This window comes from Penicillium psychrosexuale (genome assembly GCF_028828465.1).
Source record: "Penicillium psychrosexuale strain IBT 29551 chromosome Unknown utg000004l, whole genome shotgun sequence".
Lineage (NCBI taxonomy): Eukaryota > Fungi > Ascomycota > Eurotiomycetes > Eurotiales > Aspergillaceae > Penicillium > Penicillium psychrosexuale.
Window position 1 is genome coordinate 363412 of NW_026643189.1, and position 24284 is coordinate 387695.

Consider the following 24284-nt stretch of genomic DNA (forward strand, 5'->3'; position numbering starts at 1 on the left):
TGGGAATCGGAACTGGCAGATCTGTTTGATAATAAGCATGGCTTTGTTCAATTGATGTATCTTGAGGCCCTACCCTGCCCGCTGCCCAGGCCTTTTCCGCTGCGGATTACGCTGTCGTCCAGTAATGGTGTTTCGCCCCCAATTTGTAAGAAATTAGTGCGGTTTGGGACCAAATGTCTCGCTTTGGTTACGGAGCAGATTCGGGGTCTCCTGTGCTTACCCCGGCGGTTAGCTTGCTGTCATTTTCAACCTGGCTAGGCTGACAGGTCCAAGACGAAGGATTTCTTCACTCACACCACGCCATAAGTAAAGATACGACATTGATGGCTAATCGCTAGACTTTGCAAGCGATCACACCATGACCGTAACCAAACCCCTACGCGCTGCATTTGTCCTGATATCCATCACATTACTGGTGATCTTTCTTCGGATTCGCGGCAGTTTTGGCTATCTTAGGCCACAGGTTACTATCCAATTTGGGAAAGAAGTTGACTGGACTCGCTTTGCGTACATACAATATGTCACCAACACTGATTATCTGTGCAACTCGGTCATGCTATTTGAGGCCCTGCATCGTCTCGACAGCAAGCCCGACCGCTTAATGATGTACCCCGATTATTTTTCGGTCGCTGATGACGATAATTCGAGGGAAGCGGAATTACTCCGCATCGCTCGGGATAAATACAAAGTCAAGCTCAAGCCTATTCAAGTTCAAAGCAGGAACGGCGGTGACCGTAAGTAATTTTTCCCTGCGGTATACACCATGGTCGCTTTGCCAGTACCTTCCTTGAAGTGTCCCTCTTAGCTAATATCAACCACAGAAACATGGGCAGAGAGCTATACGAAGCTTCTTGCTTTCAATCAAACACAATACGACAGGGTTTTGAGCCTAGACTCTGACTCCACTATCCTGCAAGTCTGTTCATCACAATGTTGTCTCATCGTTCCCACTAACCTACCTACAGGCTATGGATGAGCTGTTTCTGCTCCCACCTTGCCCTGTCGCAATGCCACGAGCCTACTGGCTTAATCCAGACGACCGAGTCCTAAGTTCGCAATTGGTTCTTGTCGAACCGTCCACGTTTGAATTCACTCGCGTTATGCAAGCAATTGCCAATGCAAGCTCTGGCGACTTTGACATGGAAATCGTCAACGATTTGTACAAAGACAGCGCTTTCGTCCTGCCACACCGTCGCTACGATCTTTTGACAGGAGAGTTCCGCGGCAAAGAACATGCTGGCTACCTTGGAAACCCGTTGGAAAAATGGGATCCCTATGCCATTCTCAACGAGACCAAGTTTCTCCATTTCTCTGACTGGCCTGTGCCCAAGGTTCGTGCCAGGATTCCAAAGTCGACCCAAGATGCTAACCTGTGTGAATGATAGCCATGGATCGAAGCTCCCAAAGATATTATTGATGAAAAGCAGCCTACCTGTGATTTCAACCCTCTGACCCAACAGGAAGATGACTGTCGCGCTTTGAACATTTGGTTGGGCATTTACGACGACTTTAAGACACGACGAAAGGTTCGTCATATTAGTTCCTCTGTCACAACCATCAGACCGTGTTGTTTTCTAACGAAAGAAATAGAATGTATGTAAAACCAGTGCAGCGGAAGCGTAATTAATCCACGAGATGTCTTCACTATCTCAGCATACTGCTACTGCATACGTTAGATGGGCCAGTGTATTCTCGCATCGTTGGATGCTAGACGTCTATCGATTTTCCCTCTTATTTCTCCATCGCGATGTACATATGCTGTTTTTATTTGCGAGCCAGTCATTTGAAGCATGCATTTCAAGCCAAGGTACGTATTGTAAAAGCTGTAACGATACTGTTCTGGACATCATACTGCATAGTATCATTGGGTCATGCGCCGTCCCCTTTAATTTAAAGGAGTATGTCGAATTTCGTACAGCGTAATTTGCCACTAGACCATAACAAAAACCAAGGTGCTTGTTTAGGGCCTAGAGGGGCCATATCCTATTCTTGATAGAGTACAATATGTACGTCTGCCTCCGTAGCAGCCTCCCATGGGTTTTCGACGATATGAGCGTCAACCCCCCGAATATCCATTGACCAAATTTAGAAGGGTTCAACATATGTGAAACAACCTGCCGCCGATTATGCACAGTAGCCGGGATTATCCTGATTCATCTTTTCATTTTAATTAACTGATAATTAAAAATTTAATAAAGTGACATTACGCATGAACCAAATTATGCGAAGCCCTTGATGAGGTGGAAACTGCCGATCTTGTACCCCAATGGGATGGATGTAAAGATCCGCTGGGGTTCGGCCCGCCCGCAAATGCATTGGTAAAGTTTGTGGTTCGTTACACTTACTGTACAGGTATGGTAAGAAAATTTACAGCATCACGGGATTGCACAGGTAGGCAGTGTTCGTAACATATTGCGTGTAAGCAAATTGAGACCAATTCAATGCGTCAACGGCAGCTGGACCATCGTAGTGACTGGGAATTTGTACCACTGTAGGCTCGCCATCTATAATGAGCAAAGACACAATTATAACAAAAAGGAAAACTATGGTAATTGTAGCTCGTAAGGCTTTTGGACAGCTTCGTCGCATGGTGGGTCCCGTGGGGAAAGGACAATGAAAGGCTTGGCAAGGGTTCAGTTGGCAGAGAAATACTTTAACCCATACAGAAACTTCCTTTTTGATATAGAAAACAGTGAGTATTAAACAGAGCAATGAAGGTTGAGATATGCAGGAGGCAACGTGGTTGCGTTCTGGCATTAAAAATAGTCACTGAGCCCGCTGCACTAAAGGGCTGGGCAAGCGCTAACGTGCATATGCGACATAAAGAAAAAGGCTAGGAAGTCGGAAAAAATACAAAGTATTCGTACAGAAATCTGGGGGCCAAAGGTGCGAGACTAGTCCATACAAGACACGTGAAGCTTGAGCTGGCTCAAGAACTAGTTCGTCTCGGGGTCTCAATAAAAGCGATAGACTCTATGCGTCGCAGTGCGCTACACTTATCAACCAAGGGGGGAAGTCGCAGCATTCAGATCACCAATTTTCTTTTAGCGAGAGGTGCTTGTTCTGAGATATGTGACGTGGGAAACATGATGCCATTACATTACGCCATCCGCGAGGGATCTAAAGACACAGCCGAAGCCTCAATTCAAGCAGGAGCATGTGTCAACGCTGGCATCGTGAGGAAGAGATGGAATCGAACAACAAAAGCTGGCCGCGGGGTTTATGAACCTTCACCTGGAGACCAGGATGCCCCTGGAAGTAAGCTCGTTCATGGCCTAACTCCACTGCATTGGGCAGCACTCATAGGCCACTCGGAAATGGTCAGATATCTTCTCTCCAAAGGGGCCGACCGAACAAGCGTTGCCAGGGTGGCGACACACCGTTGCACCTTGCCATACGCGAAGATATCATTCGGGATTACGGAGATACTTGGAACTCACCCGAATGGCGGATTGAAGTTCTCAGCGACTTGGTTGAGGCTGGAAGTGAAGAGGCTTAACTATATAGAACCACGCACGGGTACGCACAAAGCCAAGTGCGCTAAACCAAAAGGGTCACTAAACTACATTAGTCATCCCCCTCAGGTCCACTTCGCCTTTGGTTCATATAGCCAATAACATGCTCTTCCTTCATCCAATATCCGATATGGTGTAGTGGCTAACATCGCCGTCTCTCACACGGCAGCCGGGGGTTCGATTCCCCCTATCGGAGATTAACTTGAGATATCTTTTTAGATGCGGTTCGTTTTGTACTGGTTTTTTATATATTGTACACGCGAGAAGAAAGAGAAGGCGGTGATTGTTTCATAGTCATACAAAAGTTCTTGTCCTGCATAGTTATTACATGTTGCTGATATACAAAAGTACGAATCCTTACTACTGACAGTACTCCGTACGCATAAAGACAAACTAAAAAAATCCTCTGACCCGGGATCGAACCAGGGACCTCAAGATAACAAGTTCTCTTAAAGAATAGGGCAATTACAGTCTTGCGCTCTTCCAGCTGAGCTATCAGAGGGGTTGATACGGTAAGATTAGGTGCCTCTAAAATCCATAAGTTTGAAGTTGATCCCCAGGTTATCGGCAGTAGATCGGCAATAGATCGGGTTTTGTTATCGATCGGGATTTTCTTATCTGTCTTCTTATCAGTAAGTATGGCGGAAGCGTCCACGTTGACATGTGAAACTGGAGATTTCAGTTGAACTATTTTAGGTCGTTTTCTATCATTTGCCATCTAATCTAGATTTTCCCCCAAAAGGCCCTCAAGTTCCCATCCGGTGTCAACTTCAACTCAGTGCACGGTGATAATGGACTACGCTATTTTCCCCATCCCGGCATCCATTCGGCGTCGACTACCCCGCCTATACTCTGCCCGAGCCGTCCCCGAGACCACCGAATCGAGCGGGGATCAGCACCGTGGACTTGCATCTTCGTCGGAACCTCATCTGCTATGTCAAAGCCAATTGTCTGCGTCAGTAGTACCTGAGCTCCAAGGGCCTTCCATGGCCAGCGATGACTTGGATTTGTTCGACCCTGGCCCCGTGGGGTCAGATAGTCCCCGAGAGGACATGGGGTCCCCGACAAAATACGAAACCACATCGGGGCTGCGGTGGAATCGAGTCGTACCCGGTGAGTCCTCTCCGGTTGATGTTCGAAGTATTCATTGCATGGTTTTTACTGACGGTTTTCGTGAAGCGTTCAATCTTCTCCGAAATGCGGGGTATGAAGCCCAGCAGCCGCAGGCTGATGGCCGTCTGGCTCGATCTCTCTACTTTAACGCTCTCATTTACCTTCTCGATGCTTTACCTTCCGACCTGACCAATGAGGAGACCTCCATGCTTCAGCACCATATCCCCGAGCCGGTGAAAGTCGAGTTAACAACATACTCCCAGCCGTCCGGGTATATGGAAGGTGCGAATCATACAATATGCCCTCCGCCAAGATCATATCTGCATAAATTTCTTGCCTCAATGATCTTGCAGTTGTTCATTCTATTGCGGTTCCTTCTACCATATGCAAAGGTGCTATTGCGCCAAATATATGAGTATGACCGGACACATCGCATCACTCGGCGTATCATGACCATCACACTGGAGGCAGCTGACGGGTTGGGGAAAGGCGGTGTTAATATCGGAGCTGCTGTTAGCAAGTTCAACGAAGGGCGGATTGGCGCTGCTCTCACTAATTTCGCGGTTTGGTGGATGGAAGGTGTAGCTGGAGGCATATATGAGGGGGTTGGTGAGGGGATGATACATTTGGGTCTCTTGGGAAAAGAAGCGGATTTGGATAGACTTCCTTTAGAGCCGATGAGTATGTAGATAGATAGATCATAGGTCATAGATGGTTTATATTAGATTACGTCCCAACGAGAGCAATGAACATATTCATGGAGTATGACATCACATCTTGTAGCAAGCTCCTTAGCAATGCCCATCAACTTTATAGTGATTTGCAGCGATGTCGAGAACACTCTAGGCCGTGATAGCATCGAAAACGATGTGTGGAATGTTGGCACTGATGATGGCAAACTATGAGGTTGATCGAGTCACCTAGCAATTCTTCCAGTGATTGGTTATCGCCAGACTTGAGTGCTTGTTCCAGGTCTCCGTAGAGAGTGGCTGTCAAATTACGAAGACCCATAGCGCTCAGGGCTCGAAACTCCCTTTTGGGGGGATTTGATGCCTGTATGCCTTATTTTAGCACCGCTCTCGATAACTACCGCCCTATATGAAGCCTTCGGCCAATACAAATTTCGGCATCTTCATATTTCTGGGTGGTTTTTGAGTTCCAAAAAAATTTCTACTTTGAGTTGACTGCCGGTTTTCTCTTCTTCTTTCTTCTTTCTTCTTTCTTCTTTCTTCTTTCTTCTTTCTTTCTCCCTCGGCATAAATCCGGGTAAGGGAGGTGGAAGGGATCAAATCCTCCGTCTCCGCTGGCTCCGCCGAGGTGCTGGAGATCTAGCACGCTTGCGACGGACTGGCTTTGGTTTTGCGGCTGCGATAATAACAGGGTCAGCCACGAAACAGGAATGTAAGGGTGTGTGGATTACCTCGAGGGATGCTTCGAGCGGCGGCCAGATCAAGCATAGGTAGACGGCTCCAATGCCGAGAAATAAAGGAATTCTAGGATTTGTGTCACATTTGACGCCCATTTTCTACTATTATGGTAATTCAGGTATTTAAATTTTCTGCCGTTCTAAAATAAGGCATCCAGGAATCAAAGCCTCCCCAAGAGGAGTTTGGAACCCTGAGCGCTATGGGTCTTCGTAGTCAAACTATCAACTCATATGTACGGAGTAAAATTAGGGAGTTACTATTTATATAGGGAATTGTTGCTCACACCCCCGGAAAATCGGCTCTAGTGGTCCGAGGTCTAGTTGGACTTCTGTGACTGATCTTGATCTTCTTTCACCGCTCATTTCCCCTCCATTCAGCCAATCATCCATATTTCAATATTACTTCCATCAATACCTGCTCTGTTCACGATGTGGGAACCAGTCGCTATCCCCTTTCAGAACTCCAAGCCTCTGCCTACTCTACCTACAACAGATGAAATTCGCGCTTGCACCAATGTTCTGTGGGAGACCATGGCCTCCAAGATTGTGGCGGTGAACGACGATATTGTTGCAAAATATGGGGGTACTGTCAACGCCTGGGAAGGCCAAGCTTTGGTTTACCTTGAACGATACGTCCCAGGAGTTCCGGCCCCTCGACTATACGCGATGTACTATGAGTCCAAACAAGTCTTCATGATCATGCAACGCGTTCCTGGGGTTCCGCTGAATTCCATCTGGCCATCATTGGTAGACTCTGAGAAGGACGACATTATCGCAAAACTTAAACTAATATCCGACACAATGCGAAAGGCCGAGTGTCCATGGCCCGACTTTTTCGGAGGCCTGGACGGGGGCGGCGTACATCACTACCTATTCTATAGCCAGCATGGCGATAAAAAATTCCTAGGGCCTTTCTCTGGCGAGCCTGCCTTCGTTGCGGCCCTTGTCGGTAATTATAGAGCCTTGGTCGAACGCAATAAGCGTCCAGACTTCAAGGCTCGCTTTTACGAAAAACACTGGGCTCGCGTCCTTCAAGGTCACCGGCCCACATTGACACATGGGGACCTTCAGCAGAAGAACATTATTGTCGCAGAGAATACAAGTCGCCCAAACGATCAAGGTGGGCGATCATTTGATGTCGTACTGGTCGATTGGGAGAATTCTGGCTGGTTTCCTGACTTCTGGGAATTCTTTTGTGCATCTTCCCCCTTTATTTTTGACTGGGGAGAAGACTGGTCCTGGCGAGTCCAAGAGTTTCTTCAAGTATGGCCAGCCGAGGTGGCCATGATGCAACTGATTGACAGGGATCTAGGCTGGTGAAGTACGTTGCTATGTTTAGAACGAAATCGATGTATTCTTAACCACAAAGAAAAAATAAAGCTCGTCAACTTCCATCTCAATCCTTCTTCAGAAGGCTCTGGCCGTCATCTGCGCTCCGCAAACAGGCATCCAGAGTGGGTGGCCCCGATTCTTCTGGGATGCGATCGTATGACCGCAAACCGAAACAAACCGATACTTCAAATTTAGCTATGTAAAATGCCTTCCTGTCGCAACTTCGGAATCGCAATCTGATGTGTCCATTCATTGCACTTTATGATTGGCCGTCGTTGTTCGCCTGGCCCGTAAAGCTCCCCATTCTCCTTCGTCCAAGTGATCTTATTCCGCTTGCTTGGATCATGGCTCCAAAAGTCAATCCCCTGCTGCTTGGTCGGTGTGGGCAAGGCTTCTAAGATACCCCTTATTCTCGGAAAATCGACTTTGTAAATCCATCCAATCTCTGTGGTTCTGTGAAAATGCGCGGACGCTCCAGGAGTATAGCTTTCTTTCACATCGAAGTACATGCCCTTTGCGGCGATGATGTCGCCGGTGACATGAAATAGATCTCCTTCGAAAATATCCGGGTCTGTTTGAATGAAGACACCTGTGTGGTATCGCTTCGCAGGGTCCAGAGGATCGGGGGCTGCTGTGTCGAACTCTGGTGTGAAGACTCTGTACCGCTCGGATGCGGGAGGATTGTCGGACATGTTTGATATCCAGATAAAGACGTGAGAAGGACGTAGCGTTGATGGGGGAAAACAGAGTATATCAAAGTATTGAGACACTGGATAGTGAAAAGATGGTGGTTTCAGTCAGGAGAAAAGAAAACAAAAGTGAAAACAAGTTCAGTAATTACCTCCTCAAGGCAAGTACTGTAATGGGAAGGAATGTAGGTGATCTTTCTTTTTAGAATGGGATTCATTCTTCCTTTTATAATGTCTTCCTTCTATAATGAAAGTATACATGACATATTTTAAGTATCATCTCGCCTCGTCTGAAACAAACCAATTGGACAGCAATCCCCGCCAGGTCTCAAATTAGGCCGAGTACCTCTTCCAAAGTTGGCGCCCGGAGTACTCCTTTGTAGCCTCACTTTCAGCTCTCTGACGCTAGCGCTGGACTTGCATATGTACTATGTCCAGCCATTTCCCTTTTATGGAGCCAATCGTCGCTCGATTTCTCCTCTAGTTATATTCTCAAAATAATCACACTGGCTTTGTTCAAATGTGTATTTATTATCGTGTCGTAATAGTTTGTAATGCTGAATTAAGCAATTGGACGACAGCTGCGGAGAAAATCTACACATGTCTACTCCGTATAGCCTGCGGGGTATCGGCTACGCGCCGGATGCTGTGGAACGTGCCGTCTTTCCACAATTCGCGGTTTTGTTTCGCCTTGAAACATTGGCTGGATTGAAGTGGTCAATGACCTCTAAGGGCTTGCCGCCAGCCTGAAAAGCGCAACCTTGGAAAGAGAATTTGTTTTGTCAGTCGATCAAAAGTGGTCCTAGATGGGCGTCAACGAAAATGTTCGACGTTGACACCGAAAATAGTGTCGCAACCAAAACGTACCCTTTCCAGGCTGAGCCGCTCATTGCGATTCTGTCCAAAATACCTTGCCCCGGCTCATCTCCCGGTATGATTAGACTTCCGGTGTCAATTTTATTATCACCCAGGAGCAGTGGGTGAGCGTTGAGGCGGCTTACTGGTCAAAGATCATTGGCTAGCACGTTTCCCCCAGGGTGAGCAACTGCTGGCTGCGCCCGCTGTGCTACGAACTCTGTATGGATCCCTATAGAAGTGCGCTTTGGTGTTTCATGGATGCATTAGCGAAACGCCCACGATGTTCGAGCTCGACACCTTGGCACCCGTGAATTGCCAATCATTTTTGGTAGCCTTATCTGATCCAAGAGGAATATACATGCCAGCCGAGGAATACATGTCAGCTAAGGAATACTCGTGTCAGTCGATCAGCCCTGTTTGTCGATCCGTGAGGGGTCCATCATATGATATGCATGTTGACATCGGGGCCTTTGGGCAGATAGATTCCATATAGTCGAGGACCCCCATTCCCAACGAGGAAGAGACACTCGCACAACGACAAAGTCGCTTTCACCCTCGGAGGACTGACAAGCATTAGTCCCAGACAATACATTCATACATCGTATCTTACCCGGTTGACAGACCACACACTGGAATACAGTGTACCTTTACATTATCTCTGCAACTTAAATAATGGTCAATAAGCATCAGTTCCACTAAATACTTTATTGGATGGACCTGGCGGATGGTTGCAAACACAAAAAAGTTCGCTTGGTCTAATTGTGTGGACTCCTCTGGACTGCGCCAACTTGAGCGGTGAATAGATACTCAACCCTAGTTCAGCCTGTTGAGTCTTTTCAGTTGCCAAGGTTGATTTGTATCTCGGGAGGATACGTGATCTGGGCTCAACCCCATAACTGATCGGTGATGGTAGAGGATTTGAATAATATCGATTGTACCGCCAGGCCCAGGCGACGGCATGGATCTAGGAGTCACGGTTCGACTCGTCCGTTAGACAACTGATTCAAAAAAAGGGAGACAGGAGTGTGAAAATGCAATTAATTGTGGTGCACGGAAATATAGTATCTTAAACGGGTCAATATTATTCTCGATCTTGGAACATAAGCCTGACTTGGAGGGTGCGTACTATCACTACAACATCCTGTTGTTGTATGTATGTCTTCTGCTCTGCAGCGAGAGAAGGAAGATAGCAGGGCTTTACGAGTCGATATATTCTAGAATATTAGACTTCCAATTTACACCCGTTGTTGTATGAGGGGGGCAAATATACTGATTTGAAGGAGGCGGTGGAAAAAGCGGTAGGTAGAATCAGCCAAATCATTTTATAGTCACGATTGGCCGTTATTCTCCCCCGTACAGCCAGGTGAGCGTCAACCCCGGATCTTCCCAACTCCCTCTGCTAAAGTAGACATGTCGACCTCCAAGTTGCCCTGCATACCTTCACTTCGAAAGCAGCAGCTCCACCTGGAATTGTGAGCCTATGTACCCCGCGAATACCATTTTATGTATTGACACCCCTACAGCGCGAGCCTGAGACGTGCAGCACCGCCAGGGGTTTACATGAGCCTTGCGCCTGGGGACCCGACACTTTGGAATGGAGTGATATTTGTTCGCTCAGGTGAATTCAAATTTACTATTCCCTCCGCCATGCGTCGATTAACTCCTGTTTGTAGGTCCCTATGCTTCGGCCGTCCTCCGATTCCAGCTCCGCTTCCCAGACACCTATCCCGACCTTCCTCCTCTAGTCACCTTCGCGACGGACTTGTTCCACCCATTGATTGTGCCTCTTACTACATATACCTATAGCACTGGCTCGGCAAGTGACAATCCCGTCAGTGCGACGGACGATGAACGATTACCGCCCGGCGGATTCAGTCTGCGCCATGGATTCCCCCACTGGTTTGGTAGGGCAAAACGGAACACATCACGGAATGTAAGCGGTGCTAGTGCAAGTGCTGCATCGATCGGACGCGCAAGCTCTACCGATCCGGTTACAGACGATGGTGATGAATCGAACGCGTCAAACCCTCCAGCGGCATCAGCGGCTAGTGAGGACGGCGATGTAGAAGCATCGCGGGTGGCAGAAGTACCTGCTATAGATCAGTTTTCGGAACGAAGAGACGTTGTCCCTGTGTCCGAGATACTGGATTACATTCGGTCGACCTTTGATGACGAATTGGTTTTGGATTCGCTGCCGGTTGAGGTTGCCGGGAACCCCGGGGCATGGCATGCATGGCAGGCACATCGTCGAGGAGGCCCTCGAGGACAACTGAAACGTGGAAGCCCGCAGGCTCGGCTTCCGGGGGATTGGCACTGGGATGGAATTTGGGCCAGGCGGGTGAAAGATGAGATTGAAAACTCTCATTCTGAGCCGATGCTGTTTGGAGGTGCTGCTCGTGGGGGTGTGGATGAAATGGTACATGACCCTTGGCGTCCTTTCTTGACTTGTACTAACCACATTTTAGATTCGATTCTCGCGGCTGGATGATACAACCATGAACTCAGTCAAGGAGAAAATGGCTGCAATGGCAGGGGACGGGATATAAGTGCTATTATGATACCCAAAATGCTACTTTACGTTGTCTTAAATCTTCATCGACTTAATCTCGGAATATCCCACGGATCCTCCGTCCAGGAGCCATGGAAATGCCATCGTCGTTGCCATCTGAATCGTCGGTCCTCAGGAAGCGGCAGGAGCATATGGCTTCAACGTTGTTTACTTCCCCTCATTTCTCCTCCTCGCATCATTATATCCCAGCAAAATGACCTATAAGCTATCATATGATATCAAAAGCTCAGCTTTAATTATTGCATTGATCCTTGTTCCTATCGCTGTTCTCGTCTTTGTTGTTGTCGTCGCTCTTGCGTGTTCCAATTACTGGAGCATTCATTCCCTCAAAGAATCGTTCCTGTCGTGCTTCAGTATTTGGAAGCAGCAGAGACGCAAGAAGATCCCATCGGACTCAGAGACTTGCCCCATCACGCCCCGGTCGACTCTAGTTCGTGCGACAGACGCTTCGGATATTCGGATTGAATTCGAGCGTCCTGTCACCAACAGAGAGCATATTTAAATCTCGCGACACCATGGAGGAAATACCAACTACGCCGATTACTGTTATTAAACGCCGCACCCCATTCATTGCACACATACATAGAGCCAGCTCGACATCTAGCTCTGCTTCGAGCTTGTCATATCCACAGATCCCTTCTCGCCATTCGTCCCTTTCTGCGAGCGTGGAATACGATTCAAGCGAGCTTGCAACATCAACCAGAAGCCCGTCTCTCAGTGATAGTCTTTACAATATTGATGTGGTTAAAATTCGTCAGGAACATGCTGCAGCTTCCCGAGGTATCCGCAAGGCTGGCTTTGATGCGAATGAAGACCCATTTATCGATCAGGTAATTTCCGCCATGGTTTCAAGTGCATTGTCCTTACTGACCTTTCCCTTCAGACATCGCGCCGCCGGGTTGATCCTCGAAGAGGACTCATGACTCAGAGTGGATATCAACTGGCGCCACAACTTCTTGTCCGCTGGAGCTCCGGGTCTTATGGTTCTATGGAGCCATGTCTCTCGTCGAAGTCAGCCTCCGTTTCCGGCGCAATGGAACCGCCAACAGATTCCATCTCGAAACATAAATCCAGAATGGACAGTTCCCGGTCTTTATCAAACATGCTGCGCCCAGGGTCATCCGGGTTACTTTGTCCGTTGGAGCTTCCTGTCGCGTTCGCCACCATGAGGTCCTACACAGGCTGGCCGTGCATGGGCACAGATTCGATGTCTGTGTGGGCGTCAGTAAATGTATCTGCTGATGTTGAGCCTATTTCGCTGCCTGAGACCTCGACCCTAGCACCCCTTGACATTATCATACTTTTTGATAGCTTGTGAGTTGATCCGTTGGTTTAATCGTCAAGAGAAAACATGTTGTGCTGACTATCAAATAGGCGACAATCTTCTGTTAGCCTTTTGACGCCAATGGTCTTGGCATCTTCTGTGCTTGCTTCAAATCTGGTCAGCAATGACAGAATAGCCGTAGCATGTGTTGACGGAAGTTCTAAAGACGGTTTTAAGCTATTCCTTCCGCTGGGGTTCCACCCATTCGAGACATTGAGAGCTGCCCTGAATGAATTTTCTCTCCGCCAGTTGAAGAAGAAAACGAGAAAAGCCCCTGACGCGAGTAACTCTATTCGACAGGCATCTCGACTCTTTTACCCCTCTCCCAGAGCAGCGTTTTGTCATCTGGTATTCATATCCGCGTTTCCCCCAGAAAATCTGTTTATATCTGGCGTGGACACGGCTATTGGTATCCATACGATCTCCCCTCAGCCTTGCTTCCCTCTTGGCACAGCAAACCATCCACTTGGATGGCACATTTTCTATGATGCCAATGCAGATGATCCACGATCCTGCGAAGTTCATTTCATGCGAAAGGTCTCCAAAGTCATTCGGCAGCTTCGTACCGGTCTCAGCCCCGGGATCCTATCCAACTTGAAATTGTTTGTTGAGCAGGGCCACGGATGCCAGTTTGATTCGGCAATGGAAGACTGCCACCTGGCGCGGTTACGACCAGGGGAGACGTGGATACTCAAAGTGAAAATTGGTGTTCCGATTGAGTTTTATCAGGAAACACAATTGACTGAACATCCCGTGTTCGAAGACTTGATCAGGCAGATCAACAGTGTTCTAAAAGCGTATTCTTCTGAGCCGGCTGCCCAGCATGTTCTAAGCGCCCACCTGGAGCACCAGCACTCTTTGCTACCGAAACCCCATGCTATTTGCTTGGAAACTCATTGCACTCTCTCGCGCATCCCAGGTGTGCCGCCCCGTCCTTCTGACGATTATCGCAAGGTTTCAGCGCTAATGTCGTATGAAATGGACGATGATGCTATCAGTATCAGCTTGGGATCTTCAAGCGAACTCAGTTGAGATCAACTGTTTGTATTTGCTCGATGGAGTCATCACACTATTCTTATGGCCTAATGCTTGATTTGCTCCCGACTTGAATTATGCTTTATATTTGTATCTGTATAAGAAGGCTTTCTCTTACTCTTGGAGTATAAGTTTCAATTGGATGCAACTCGCTATTTGACTAATGAAGAAGAACTATTCCTTGTGTTCAAATTCAGTACTGGAACTGGGTATAGTGTAGATATGACCACACAAACGTCGCAAGTCTTCCCAATGACGGCAAAATTCGACAGCAGGGGATATCAAATGCGAGGGTAGACATTGCCCGCCATCCGCCATGTCTCTTTGATTAAATCCGCACATTTCTCTCCGATGCCGTAAGCCGGCATCTGGGTATGTCCTCCATGCAATGTAGGCATGACACTGCAATCAGCAACTCGCAGCCCCGACACACCCCTCACCTGCAACTTCTCATTGAGAACAGCCATCGGATCACCATTCTTCCCCATGGCACAAGTACCCGCCGCATGGTAGCCTGTCAACAAAAGTCAGTAACCACAAGACGAACCGTCCTTCCAATACAGCACTCACAAGTAGTCGCATGCTGCTTCACATACGGAACCCACTCCTCCCTCGACTTATAAGTATGGTGCTTCAAATTCGGCGGCCAAGACCCCTTAACGATATCCTTGGTTCCAGCACCCTGCATAACAACCTCATTCGCAAACCGACAAGCCTCACTAAGAACCAACACATCAAGCGGATCAGCAAGATAGTTACAATCGACAATCGGGTTAACCGACGCATCCGCCGATTCGAGCACCACCGAGCCACGAGACTTCGGCGCGAACAGCTCGGCAATGATGGAAAACGCGTGCTGGTTATTGATCGGGAATTGGTCGTATTGCTTGGGACCGCCGTAGCACTCTGTGCTGAAGAACTCGATGTTTGGCTGCTGTGGTGTGAGACCCATAGGGTCACGGCCGGGTTCGCGGGAGGTGTTTTTCCAGAGAGGCTCGTCTTGCAGTCGGTCGTCGAGGCGCGCGAAGGCGAAGCTGCCGAAGGGGAAGGTGGATAGGAAGCCGGTTTTGTTCTCTTTCCACTGTGCGTAGGTTCGGTCGAAGTTATTGCCGTGGTAGACGTGGTGGTCGTTTGTTAGGCCTTGCTTTTCAGTTTCGTAGAACATGAATACGATCTAGAGGTGTGGACTGTTAGGATGGTTCATGTTGATATGATCGTTAGGGAATACTGACGAGATGGTCCATCAGGTTCTTGCCCACGCCTGGTAGGTTGACCAAAGAAGGAATGTTGTGCTGTTCTAGCTCTGCCTTGGGGCCGATGCCAGATCGAAGGAGGATTGCGGGACTGCAGTAGGCGCCTGCAGAGATTATGATCTCCTTTCGAGCGTAGTAGATGCGAGAGCCGCCATCTGAAGTTTGCGTGACTACGCCCGAAGCGCGAGTCTCGTTTCTCTGCTTACTGAAGATGATTTTGTCGACAGTGGTGTCGGTCTTGATGGTGATATTCCCACGGTGGCTCTTGTTGGTAACGAAATCAGCACCCGTTGTCCGCGTACCCTGGTATACTGTGCGAGGTACATGGCCACATCCTTGTGCAACATCGCCGGTGCTGAACATGTCATGATGAAGAGGCATGCCTTGCGAGACATAAGACTCCATCAAAAGCTTGGAGATTGGCGCCAGATCATGCGGCTCTGTGTGAAGGGGACCGGAGTGTCCGTGACTCTCTTTGTCGGCCTGGAACCATGGCTTTGGGTGAAATGTCTCTGACTATTCGTATTTTTGTTGTCAGTGCCTGCTTATTCAATGCGGCGTGGGAATCATATCACCTACTTTTTTCATATACTCGAAAAACTCTTCCCCACTCCACCCATCTAGTCCCCAGTCATCATAATCCAGCTTGTTGCCACGAATGCAAAGCGTGCCATTGCACCCGCTGGATCCTCCTAGGAACCGGCCACGACTCAGCTTCACTTGGCGATTGTCAACCCCTGCCATAGGAGGAGTGACGATATTCCAGTCTGTCTCGGCATCGAAGTTGTTTGACCACCTAATCTGTCAGTGATGAGGAATGCATCAAGGAGGGCTTTGCGACTCACCCGCCGGTCATGTGAACATTCTCCAGGTCCTTGTTATGCTGCCCAGCCTCCAGAAGCAACACACTGACCTCGGGGTTTTCAGCTAGACGGCCAGCAACCACACAGCCAGAGGTTCCTCCTCTAACTTATGGTAAGCAAGATTGTAAGCTTCTGTGGGTGGATAACTATCTTACCCGCAGACAATATAGTCATAGGTATCCTCAATTCCAGAAGCCATGGTGTAGATTTCAGATCACGACTTCATCAAGATGGCAAATTAAAGATCACCAAAATGCATGAAATATGAGCTCGGCTTTTTACACCGGACTTCTGAAATAGGGGAGGACGGAGGCGATTCCGCATACTCGTGGGTAACTTGGGACAATCTTACCTGTTTATGTACTAGGCAGCGACATTGGGCTTGGCAGAAGTACATTTAATGCATGATCTAGTGATAGACTTGCATCAGCCGGCATATGATTGGTCCAAATCAAAAACCTCGGGATACCCCAAAGTGTGGAGTTTGCGGAATGTCCAGTCCACTTTCCGCTCGCGGGGTATGGGGTATGGGTGAAAAGCGGGATGGTTCCACATCAAAGGTTATAGAACAGTCGATTCGCACACCAAAAAAGAGCCCACAGGGCCGTTATTGTTTCTATACAGCAGTCTCATAACCTATTGAGATGCTGAGAAATTCGATAAAGCAGGGGCGTGGTCCAGGATGGCTTTCTTTCCCCAAACCGGATCCCCATCATCGTCAAACTCAGCCCACTGAAAGAACGAACACCCTTCCTTTCCTGGTGCAAAACCAGCATAGCACATCCACATATATCTGCCTCGTGTCTCATGCTTGCGTTGTGCACACCGGAGAATCGTATGTTCACCACACTTACAACGTGGAGTGTAGCGTGGGTGTAGAGTATCACGATACCAACGATAGGTGATATTGATACGTCTGTTACCGGATATCGGATGTGGGGAGATAGCTTGAGCCGGGGTAATGGAGTGTTTCCACTCCTCTTGCATCTCTGCGTGCATAATAAGGAGAGAATTGTGCGGAAGATAGATCGAGATTTGGCCTTGGGCGTCAGCCCGTGCAGCTGATGCAGTCTGGTTTCGCGCAAATTTTGGGACTGGACTAGTCTTATCCGCATCTTGATCTTCTTCCGCAGTCTCGTCGTCTCGGGCTACTATTCGGCGGACTCGGAATTCGCGTGCCACGCCCAAGCTCAAGCTTCCTATCACTGGGTGGGGCCCAAGATAGGTCAGTTCGTCAGAGTGATATCCCACGCTTTCGGTCGGCCCGTCGTAGCAATTAACGAATGCTGCGTTGGGCCGCCACTCCTTTGGTGACTGGTACTGTAACTTCTTTCCGCCTGGATAGATGTCTCGAATTCGTTTGTTGATCTCGCTGTTGACATTGTTCTGTACTTGGCGTGACACTAACCGTAGCTGAGGTGTTACCTGGCGCACATTTGACCGATATGTGCCACCGTATGTGTATTCTGACGTCTGTTGCCGGTGTTCTTCGGGCGTAGAGACGTACACGGCGTGTGTGTGGGGACTCTGGACGGTGCGGTTGAAGAGTTGAAAGTCGTACCGAGAAAAGTGTTTAGATTCATCAAGTAATTCAAGTAGAAGTGTATTTGCTTCTTTAGCTGGTAGGAAGTTGTGGATGATAGTACAAGGTGTGTAGGTGGCAATATCCTCAGGCGAGTAGAGGTGTAACGTTTTGCCCTTTTGTGGGAGGGGAATGATTTTCTTACTCGCACATTCATTCAAAGGTTTCATGCTTCCGTCTTCAGCTTTTGTAAGAATATGCGATGAGAGAGATGTCTGCATTCCGAATGATGAGGTAACAGCAGCTCGCTTTTTGGTGACAAGTGTGCCTGCCGTGGAGCCTTTCTCGGAGAGAAGTCCAGCAGCATTCTCCACAGACCCTTCGCAGGATACCAGTATTTCCAATAGCTCATCTTGTTTGATAGTCGGGAAGAGAGAGAGCAGTATTGCTAGCTTGGTATCAGTGGTGTCTTCGTGGGGATCTGATGACTCGGGCTTGGCCTCCTCGCTCGGATTTAAGAGCCGCGGTCGCTTCCTGGATATGAAAGCATCCATGGATGTTCCCAGTCTCATCCTTTTGAGGCTCTGAAAAGTAACGAATGGGCCTCGGGGTGCTTATGACAAATCACGATAAAATGCTTATCGGCACATGATTTCCACCGAAGTGACCAATCAGATCACGCACAGTATGAGGCTCTCCGTAGATAGGTGCAAATTGTAGATGATCTCTATAGAACGACTTTTAAAACTAGGTAGAATTTCTGAAATTGGCGATATTGGTCTGCTATGCATGGCTCAGCATGTCTACTTTCATTTCGTCCAATTTGGGTGACCCATCATGAGGTTCCTTCCTACTATATCGCAAGAACAGCCGCACTTGCCTTTGTGTGGTCTTACCTTGGTAGATGGGATGGTACGGCCACCAGCATCGGTCTCGAACTACACATTATATACGATATATGCGAAAAAAAATGGTTGAAACTGATTCAAAGATACACTCTAATACAGACTAAATCCATTTGCCCTCTCCCAAATATACCTGTCCCTCCCGATGATACTCAACCAGGGGTTTCATCTGACGAAGCCCATCAAAGATTTCTACCAATGCATCGAGTGCCACTATCGTCCACCCATGATAATCCCCCTGGTTTTCTGTAACGTAACTAGATACACGTTCTATATCGTGGCTCGTGAGCGGGTGATCATCAATCCTCGAATCCGGAAAATTCTCCTCAACAACCTTCACCCAGCATCCACCCACATCTGCATCCCTCTCGGCCTTCGACGAACGATCTAAAGCGCATTTCAAGTGCGAGAAGACTGCATCATCGAGCATCAAGCATATGCGCAGTCTGCTTGGGAGCTCTATTTCAGGCATCGCGAGTGACACCTTGAAATCATGAAACACTTGTCGAATCTCTTCCTCATTCAAATCGGCGAACATATCTCGCGAGTTGAAAATCTTGGAAGAATATGTCTCTGTGAGAATTTGGATTTCTTCATCGGATCCTGTCAACGTCCGGCGCAATGCCCGGCTCACGGAATGGTTGAGGTAGCGCATGAATACAGGGAGGAGGCGCTTGGATTCGGGGGAGTAAGAGGTGCGGTAGACGATGGGTCCCCATGAGAGAGTGATAAAGTCACGCTCTGGGCCTGGGGGCAGGGATCTCAGGCCTGGCAATGCACCGAGTCGGTAGACTTCTTCTTTGAGGAATAGACTGGCCGGGGATGTATACTGCTTCGGTACTGGCGTTTGCTTGTCGCCTCCCAATTTGGGTGCCATTTGGCTATCGTGGATTCTTGGGCTTATCATGGCAGTTGGATTGTATATTAAGAAGAGTTTATGTTCAATCAGAATCAAGCCGAGCAGACTAAAAAGCAGATCTTGAAAGAGGCCAATTGTGGCGTCATTTCCATACTTTGCAGATTGAGGCAAAATATTATCGGGTGGCTCAATTTGTACCTATTGAACATGATTGGCTTAAATCCGTACCAGCGAATAGATAATTGATCTAGAATGGTTCCTTTTACTGTTGCAATTGGGGCTTGATGTAGCTGTAGATGTAGCCCGTTGACGTCAACGACCACGAACATCACATACTCCACCCTCAACCATCGACCCAGCAGATAAGACGAGAGCGACACAAGTGACAACATCAACCATCCAGGACAATCAGCTAGCAAGTATGGAGATGACACAGGTCGCAGTAGATATTATTATCTCCTAATGCAACAACATCCTGTAAACTCCTTTTTCATTCTGTGAGTGGTGACTGGTCTAGCTTCTCCTCTGGGATTCTAGTTCACATGAAGGCCCCTAGTTAACTAAACTTTCTCTCTGTCTGGAAGATAAGGCTACTACTAGGATACCGGCTTTCCCAACTGCAATACTCATATAGGCAGAGCAGATATCTCTGTCTAAGCATCCACCTTTCTCTATCATTATAGCTTCCAAAACATGCACTAGATGCGGTCACTCGCGTCCTTTAGAGCTATTTCGCTCGCGCGCTAGCAATCAAGAGGCCGATCAGTATCAATCTTATCGAGATGCCAAAAAGAAAGAGCGTTCTAGACCTCCTATTGCATCGTCCCCCCCTTACACTATCACCTCTGGCTATAAATGCCCCAGTACCAGAGGCATCTCTGTCGCCAGAACCCTCATTGAAACAATGTATAGGATGTAAGCGCAACTTACCTCTAGACCAGTTCCAGTCTACGTTTCTCTCGACAGAGACCAAACAATGCCAGAGATGCCGTGATTACTACGTGGAGGCAGCAAAGCACTTACTTTGGATGAAACGACTGCTCAATTCAATTGAATTTGACGCACAACACGATCTAATATTGTCATGTGACAATAAGCAGACCATTGATCTGATGACCAAGCCAAGTTCATCATATCAGACGAAATTACGCCACGTGGACATCAATCAACACTAGCTGCGTGAGAAGGTAAGAAAGATTCAGGACTTCAAGGTGCTTTTGGGACGGAAGGTGTTTTGTTAATCCGTCGGCGATCATATGCTGCCTCAGAAAGTGCAACTAACTCTGCTTCGAAGGGGCGTACAGCCGATCGAATGTCGAAATGGGACCGCTAATTTAGCGTGCCGGAAGATATATTAATCCGCTTTTCGACCATCTATCTGCTCAGAGGGGTCTTAGCGAATGTCGAGATCTCTCTTTACACTAGGATGTCTTCATAGCTTATAATAGACGTTCATAAAGACCCGTGATCATTATTTACCGTATTATCTTTACCACTAAACCCTATCTTCTTCTGTACTAGGGTATTATAACCCCTAAAAGAATCCCGACATTCGCTGATGTCTGACATTCGCTGAGCTCTCGGAACTCGGATTAATACATGTTCCTCTGTGCCAAGAGGCGCTAAAAATTGGCGGTCCCATCTGGGCGAGATTCCTAGTATGCTTCATGTTTGCTTGCTCGTTTGCTTACTCGCTTACTGTTCGCATTGTTTACTTTACATGGATTGTTTGCTAGATAGCTAAGCGAGAAAGTTCAAGTTTGTAACGTTTGCAAAGTGGTCAGCTATATCAACTTGCTTCTTCTTTCTTTCTCCATCTTGGTTATTGGGTTGAATATACTCTTTCTTCTTGGTCGATCTGGCACCTTGTATCCTGAAGGAGTTCATAGAAAGAAATTACATATGACGCCATTATTGTCCGCATCGACAGCGTCAAAGCCCGTTCTAAGTATACGTAATAAAGTAAATTCAGGATCATCACGTTCAATACCTGGAATGGGCAACAGATACTAAAATTTCCTATATCATCTAAAGCAGATTCTCCATTGAGAAAAGCTTCAAACAAGAATACAAAGACGAAGACGAAAGAATCATCAACAACCAATTCATTGAGATTATTTTTAGTATGAAATTGCTGACATAGATAATAAATCAAAAGCGAATGTGCAAGTGTCGTGCCTGAAGAGCCAAGAAAGGACCTCGGCCCATTTGATCCCCGCAATCCCGAGATCATACGCCAATCTCAACTCGACATCTTCACGAGCTTTGACGTTTGTCTTTTTGATACCCTATAGCTTGCTTGACGATCTCCTTTTTTCTCTTTCTATTTCTCTTTCCTACCTCCCTCCTTGGGCGACCGGCGCCAATCAGTTGCTCGTCATGCTCCATTACCGCACACAAGGATATAACGGTTGCGCCGTCAAATACTCCCCATTCTTTGACAATCGACTAGCCGTTGCAAGCTCCTCAAATTTTGGCCTAGTTGGCAATGGCCGCCTTCATATTCTAGAGTTGACTGCGAATGGAATCCAACCGCTAAAATGGTAAGTGGGATATTCCAGACCCCGCGGCGGAGTGTGCTACACAGAAACCTAACCATCTGGCGCTATACAACCTCTAGGTTTACGACACAAGACTCCCTATATGATCTCGCATGGTCCGAACTTCACGAGAACCAAGTCCTCGCCGCATCCGGCGACGGCAGCATCAAACTATTCGACTGCACAGCGAACGACTTCCCAATCTCAAATTGGAAAGAGCACGCGCGGGAAGTATTCAGCGTCAGCTGGAACCCCGTCGCAAAAGACCGCTTCTGCTCAAGTAGCTGGGACGGCACGGTCCGCATTTGGTCGCCGCATCGCCCACAGTCCCTCCTCACCCTCCCAACCCACAGCTGCACCTACTCCGCATCATTCTGTCCGCACAGTCCAGACATCCTCTCGTGCGTGACATCAGACTCATACGTGCGCGTGTTCGATCTCCGCACACCGGCCTCCGCTTCCAACCACCTCGTCACCCAGATCCCCATCCACGGCGGACCCCCCGCTCCTGCAATCCCCGGCCAGCCAGGCGGCCCTACCCCGCCCGCCGAGGCCCTCACTCACGACTGGAACAAATACCGCCCCACTGTCTTAGCTACGGCGGGTGTTGACCGTGCTATCAGGACGTTTGATATCCGGGCCCCGCAACAAGGGCCGCTTGCCATTATGCTCGGGCATGAATATGCTGTGCGAAAAGTGGCTTGGTCGCCGCATCTTTCTAATGTTCTTTTGAGTGCTAGCTACGATATGACTTGTCGAGTGTGGAGTGACCGGTCGGACACGGGCCCGGGCGGGGATATGGATATGATGCGCGCTGGCCCAGTGATGGGTGCGGAACTAGGGCGCATGGGTAGACATACCGAGTTTGTGACGGGTGTGGACTGGTGTCTCTTTGGAAGTGAGGGCTGGTGTGCTAGTGTTGGCTGGGATGAGAATCTATATGTGTGGGATGTGCGAGCCACGATGTCATAGAATTTGACAAATCAACCAATTATATATCTCTGGCAGGGTCCGAGGCTTATCATTTTTTTCCAATCGAAACGGAGCTATGCTATGTAGGATTTTACTGGACACGTGTGTTTAAGATATCAGATTGCCAGACAGCCTGCTTTAAACGGAGTGCATAACTTGAAAGGGATATTGATCATTTTATTTCGTATTATATGCCAGAGAGGCTAAAGATGCAATGCGTGGTGCGATATAAGAACAAATGCGTCACTATTGCCTATTCCTCAGGCTTAAGCATTAAGCCTTTTGTTCTGAACCCTGCAGTGACTCAATGACTCCGAATCAAGATAAGAGGCTCACAATCTTGAGAGAAACATCCATGTTGGGTATTTGGGAGCATTTAGACTCAGGGCCATGGTCAGTGAGCCAATATATCGACAACCTCCCAATAATTCATGCGCCTGAATGCTTATGATCAAGTGACAGACCCATCTATTTGCCGCCCAGTCTGCCCTCGACCTTCTTGCGCTCGCTATCCCGAAGGGCAGCAACCTCTTCCTTGGTAGCATTGACAGCCGCGTGCACCTGGTTGAATGGGTTCTCCTCGCTCTTCTCGAATTCCTTCCGGCAGAGATCCATACGCTGGTTCCGGCGCAGACCGGGGTTTTCCTGCTCAATCTCTGGCAAACGCCTCTCCTCAAATGCGGCATATGCGGCCTTGAATCGGCGCTCCGGGTGTCGGTCGATCTTGGATGTGTCCTTCGAGGCTAGAGACAGGGCATCTAATGCGTTATCGATACCAGTGGCGCTGAGAGCAGATTCTTTCTTGCTGCCTGCAGGAGCATCATCCAACTGTGAAAGATCGAGGCCGCGAGTCTTCTTTTGTGCGGTCTTGGCGTTTGCGCCTTTGGCTTTGGCTGGTTGGGAGGCTTCTTCTTCGGCGAGTAGGGCATCGCGCTCTGCCTTCTTGCGGGCAGCCTCAGCTTTCTTAGCCTCAACATCCTCTCTGTAGATTGAAAATGATCAGCTCGGTACTCGAGGACATGTTCTCCTTGAGAGATTGAGTTCACATACTTCTTAGCACTGCTCTTGGATCCCTTTGTCCATTGCTTTTCCTCCTCTGAAGCCTTCTTCTGGTCCTCCGCTGCCTTTTTTGCTGCTGCGGCTTCCGCTTTCTGTACGGCACTGTCAGCTTCTATCCAAACGATCTTATGCTTGAGGGGTGTGGCAATAATAGCGGGGGCGGGGTTCAGAAAAAACATACACGAGCGTTTCCGGCGACCTTCTTGGTGTTCTCGCCTGCTGCTTTCTTGCCTGCCATAGTGAAATATTAGGTCCAAACTATACGCCGGACAGATCGAGCAATGGATATGAAAAGAAAACGGTGGAATCGAGCTTCGACTATAACTTACATGATCTGATCTGCGGAACCAATATGCCGATTCCGATGAAGGCGGTGACTAGTCCGTGCGTCAATGTTGGTGCCTTATGAATGTGGCAACTGTCGAAGTTTCCCCGACATTTGTAATCTCC

General features: G+C 48.2%; 12 protein-coding genes across 12 annotated transcripts; 7 read left to right on the top strand and 5 right to left on the bottom strand.

Moving 5' to 3' along the window:
- Positions 1-358: 358 nt before the first annotated feature.
- On the top strand, positions 359-1623 carry N7518_005943 (nucleotide-diphospho-sugar transferase; the record flags this gene model as incomplete). The annotated part of the gene is made up of 5 exons (XM_057186870.1): positions 359-734; positions 822-916; positions 966-1331; positions 1386-1526; positions 1591-1623. 5 exons carry the CDS (start codon positions 359-361, stop codon positions 1621-1623), a joined length of 1011 nt encoding a protein of 336 aa, XP_057038573.1.
- Positions 1624-4306: 2683 nt separating this feature from the next.
- N7518_005944 (uncharacterized protein) lies at positions 4307-5533 on the top strand (the record flags this gene model as incomplete). The annotated part of the gene is made up of 3 exons (XM_057186871.1): positions 4307-4628; positions 4695-5309; positions 5445-5533. The coding sequence occupies 3 exons, from the start codon at positions 4307-4309 to the stop codon at positions 5531-5533; spliced, it is 1026 nt and encodes a 341-aa protein (XP_057038574.1).
- A 950-nt stretch (positions 5534-6483) lies between these two features.
- On the top strand, positions 6484-7374 carry N7518_005945 (uncharacterized protein; the record flags this gene model as incomplete). Its single annotated transcript, XM_057186872.1, has 1 exon — positions 6484-7374. The coding sequence occupies one exon, from the start codon at positions 6484-6486 to the stop codon at positions 7372-7374; it is 891 nt and encodes a 296-aa protein (XP_057038575.1).
- Positions 7375-7577: 203 nt separating this feature from the next.
- Positions 7578-8078, bottom strand: N7518_005946 (uncharacterized protein; the record flags this gene model as incomplete). Its single annotated transcript, XM_057186873.1, has 1 exon — positions 7578-8078. The coding sequence occupies one exon, from the start codon at positions 8076-8078 to the stop codon at positions 7578-7580; it is 501 nt and encodes a 166-aa protein (XP_057038576.1).
- Positions 8079-10343: 2265 nt separating this feature from the next.
- N7518_005947 (putative ubiquitin-conjugating enzyme) lies at positions 10344-11479 on the top strand (the record flags this gene model as incomplete). The annotated part of the gene is made up of 4 exons (XM_057186874.1): positions 10344-10405; positions 10457-10551; positions 10607-11349; positions 11399-11479. The coding sequence occupies 4 exons, from the start codon at positions 10344-10346 to the stop codon at positions 11477-11479; spliced, it is 981 nt and encodes a 326-aa protein (XP_057038577.1).
- A 216-nt stretch (positions 11480-11695) lies between these two features.
- N7518_005948 (uncharacterized protein) lies at positions 11696-12004 on the top strand (the record flags this gene model as incomplete). Its single annotated transcript, XM_057186875.1, has 1 exon — positions 11696-12004. One exon carries the CDS (start codon positions 11696-11698, stop codon positions 12002-12004), a length of 309 nt encoding a protein of 102 aa, XP_057038578.1.
- A 13-nt stretch (positions 12005-12017) lies between these two features.
- On the top strand, positions 12018-13858 carry N7518_005949 (uncharacterized protein; the record flags this gene model as incomplete). The annotated part of the gene is made up of 3 exons (XM_057186876.1): positions 12018-12332; positions 12386-12816; positions 12877-13858. 3 exons carry the CDS (start codon positions 12018-12020, stop codon positions 13856-13858), a joined length of 1728 nt encoding a protein of 575 aa, XP_057038579.1.
- Positions 13859-14142: 284 nt separating this feature from the next.
- Positions 14143-16176, bottom strand: N7518_005950 (GMC family oxidoreductase; the record flags this gene model as incomplete). The annotated part of the gene is made up of 6 exons (XM_057186877.1): positions 14143-14375; positions 14432-15035; positions 15094-15630; positions 15694-15910; positions 15960-16079; positions 16133-16176. The coding sequence occupies 6 exons, from the start codon at positions 16174-16176 to the stop codon at positions 14143-14145; spliced, it is 1755 nt and encodes a 584-aa protein (XP_057038580.1).
- Positions 16177-16613: 437 nt separating this feature from the next.
- Positions 16614-18053, bottom strand: N7518_005951 (putative CUE domain protein; the record flags this gene model as incomplete). The annotated part of the gene is made up of 1 exon (XM_057186878.1): positions 16614-18053. One exon carries the CDS (start codon positions 18051-18053, stop codon positions 16614-16616), a length of 1440 nt encoding a protein of 479 aa, XP_057038581.1.
- Positions 18054-18507: 454 nt separating this feature from the next.
- On the bottom strand, positions 18508-19281 carry N7518_005952 (uncharacterized protein; the record flags this gene model as incomplete). The annotated part of the gene is made up of 1 exon (XM_057186879.1): positions 18508-19281. One exon carries the CDS (start codon positions 19279-19281, stop codon positions 18508-18510), a length of 774 nt encoding a protein of 257 aa, XP_057038582.1.
- Positions 19282-21642: 2361 nt separating this feature from the next.
- Positions 21643-22775, top strand: pex7 (putative peroxisome biosynthesis protein (Peroxine-7); the record flags this gene model as incomplete). Its single annotated transcript, XM_057186880.1, has 2 exons — positions 21643-21806; positions 21884-22775. 2 exons carry the CDS (start codon positions 21643-21645, stop codon positions 22773-22775), a joined length of 1056 nt encoding a protein of 351 aa, XP_057038583.1.
- A 468-nt stretch (positions 22776-23243) lies between these two features.
- Positions 23244-24072, bottom strand: N7518_005954 (DUF1014 domain protein; the record flags this gene model as incomplete). Its single annotated transcript, XM_057186881.1, has 3 exons — positions 23244-23757; positions 23826-23926; positions 24016-24072. The coding sequence occupies 3 exons, from the start codon at positions 24070-24072 to the stop codon at positions 23244-23246; spliced, it is 672 nt and encodes a 223-aa protein (XP_057038584.1).
- Positions 24073-24284: the final 212 nt, after the last annotated feature.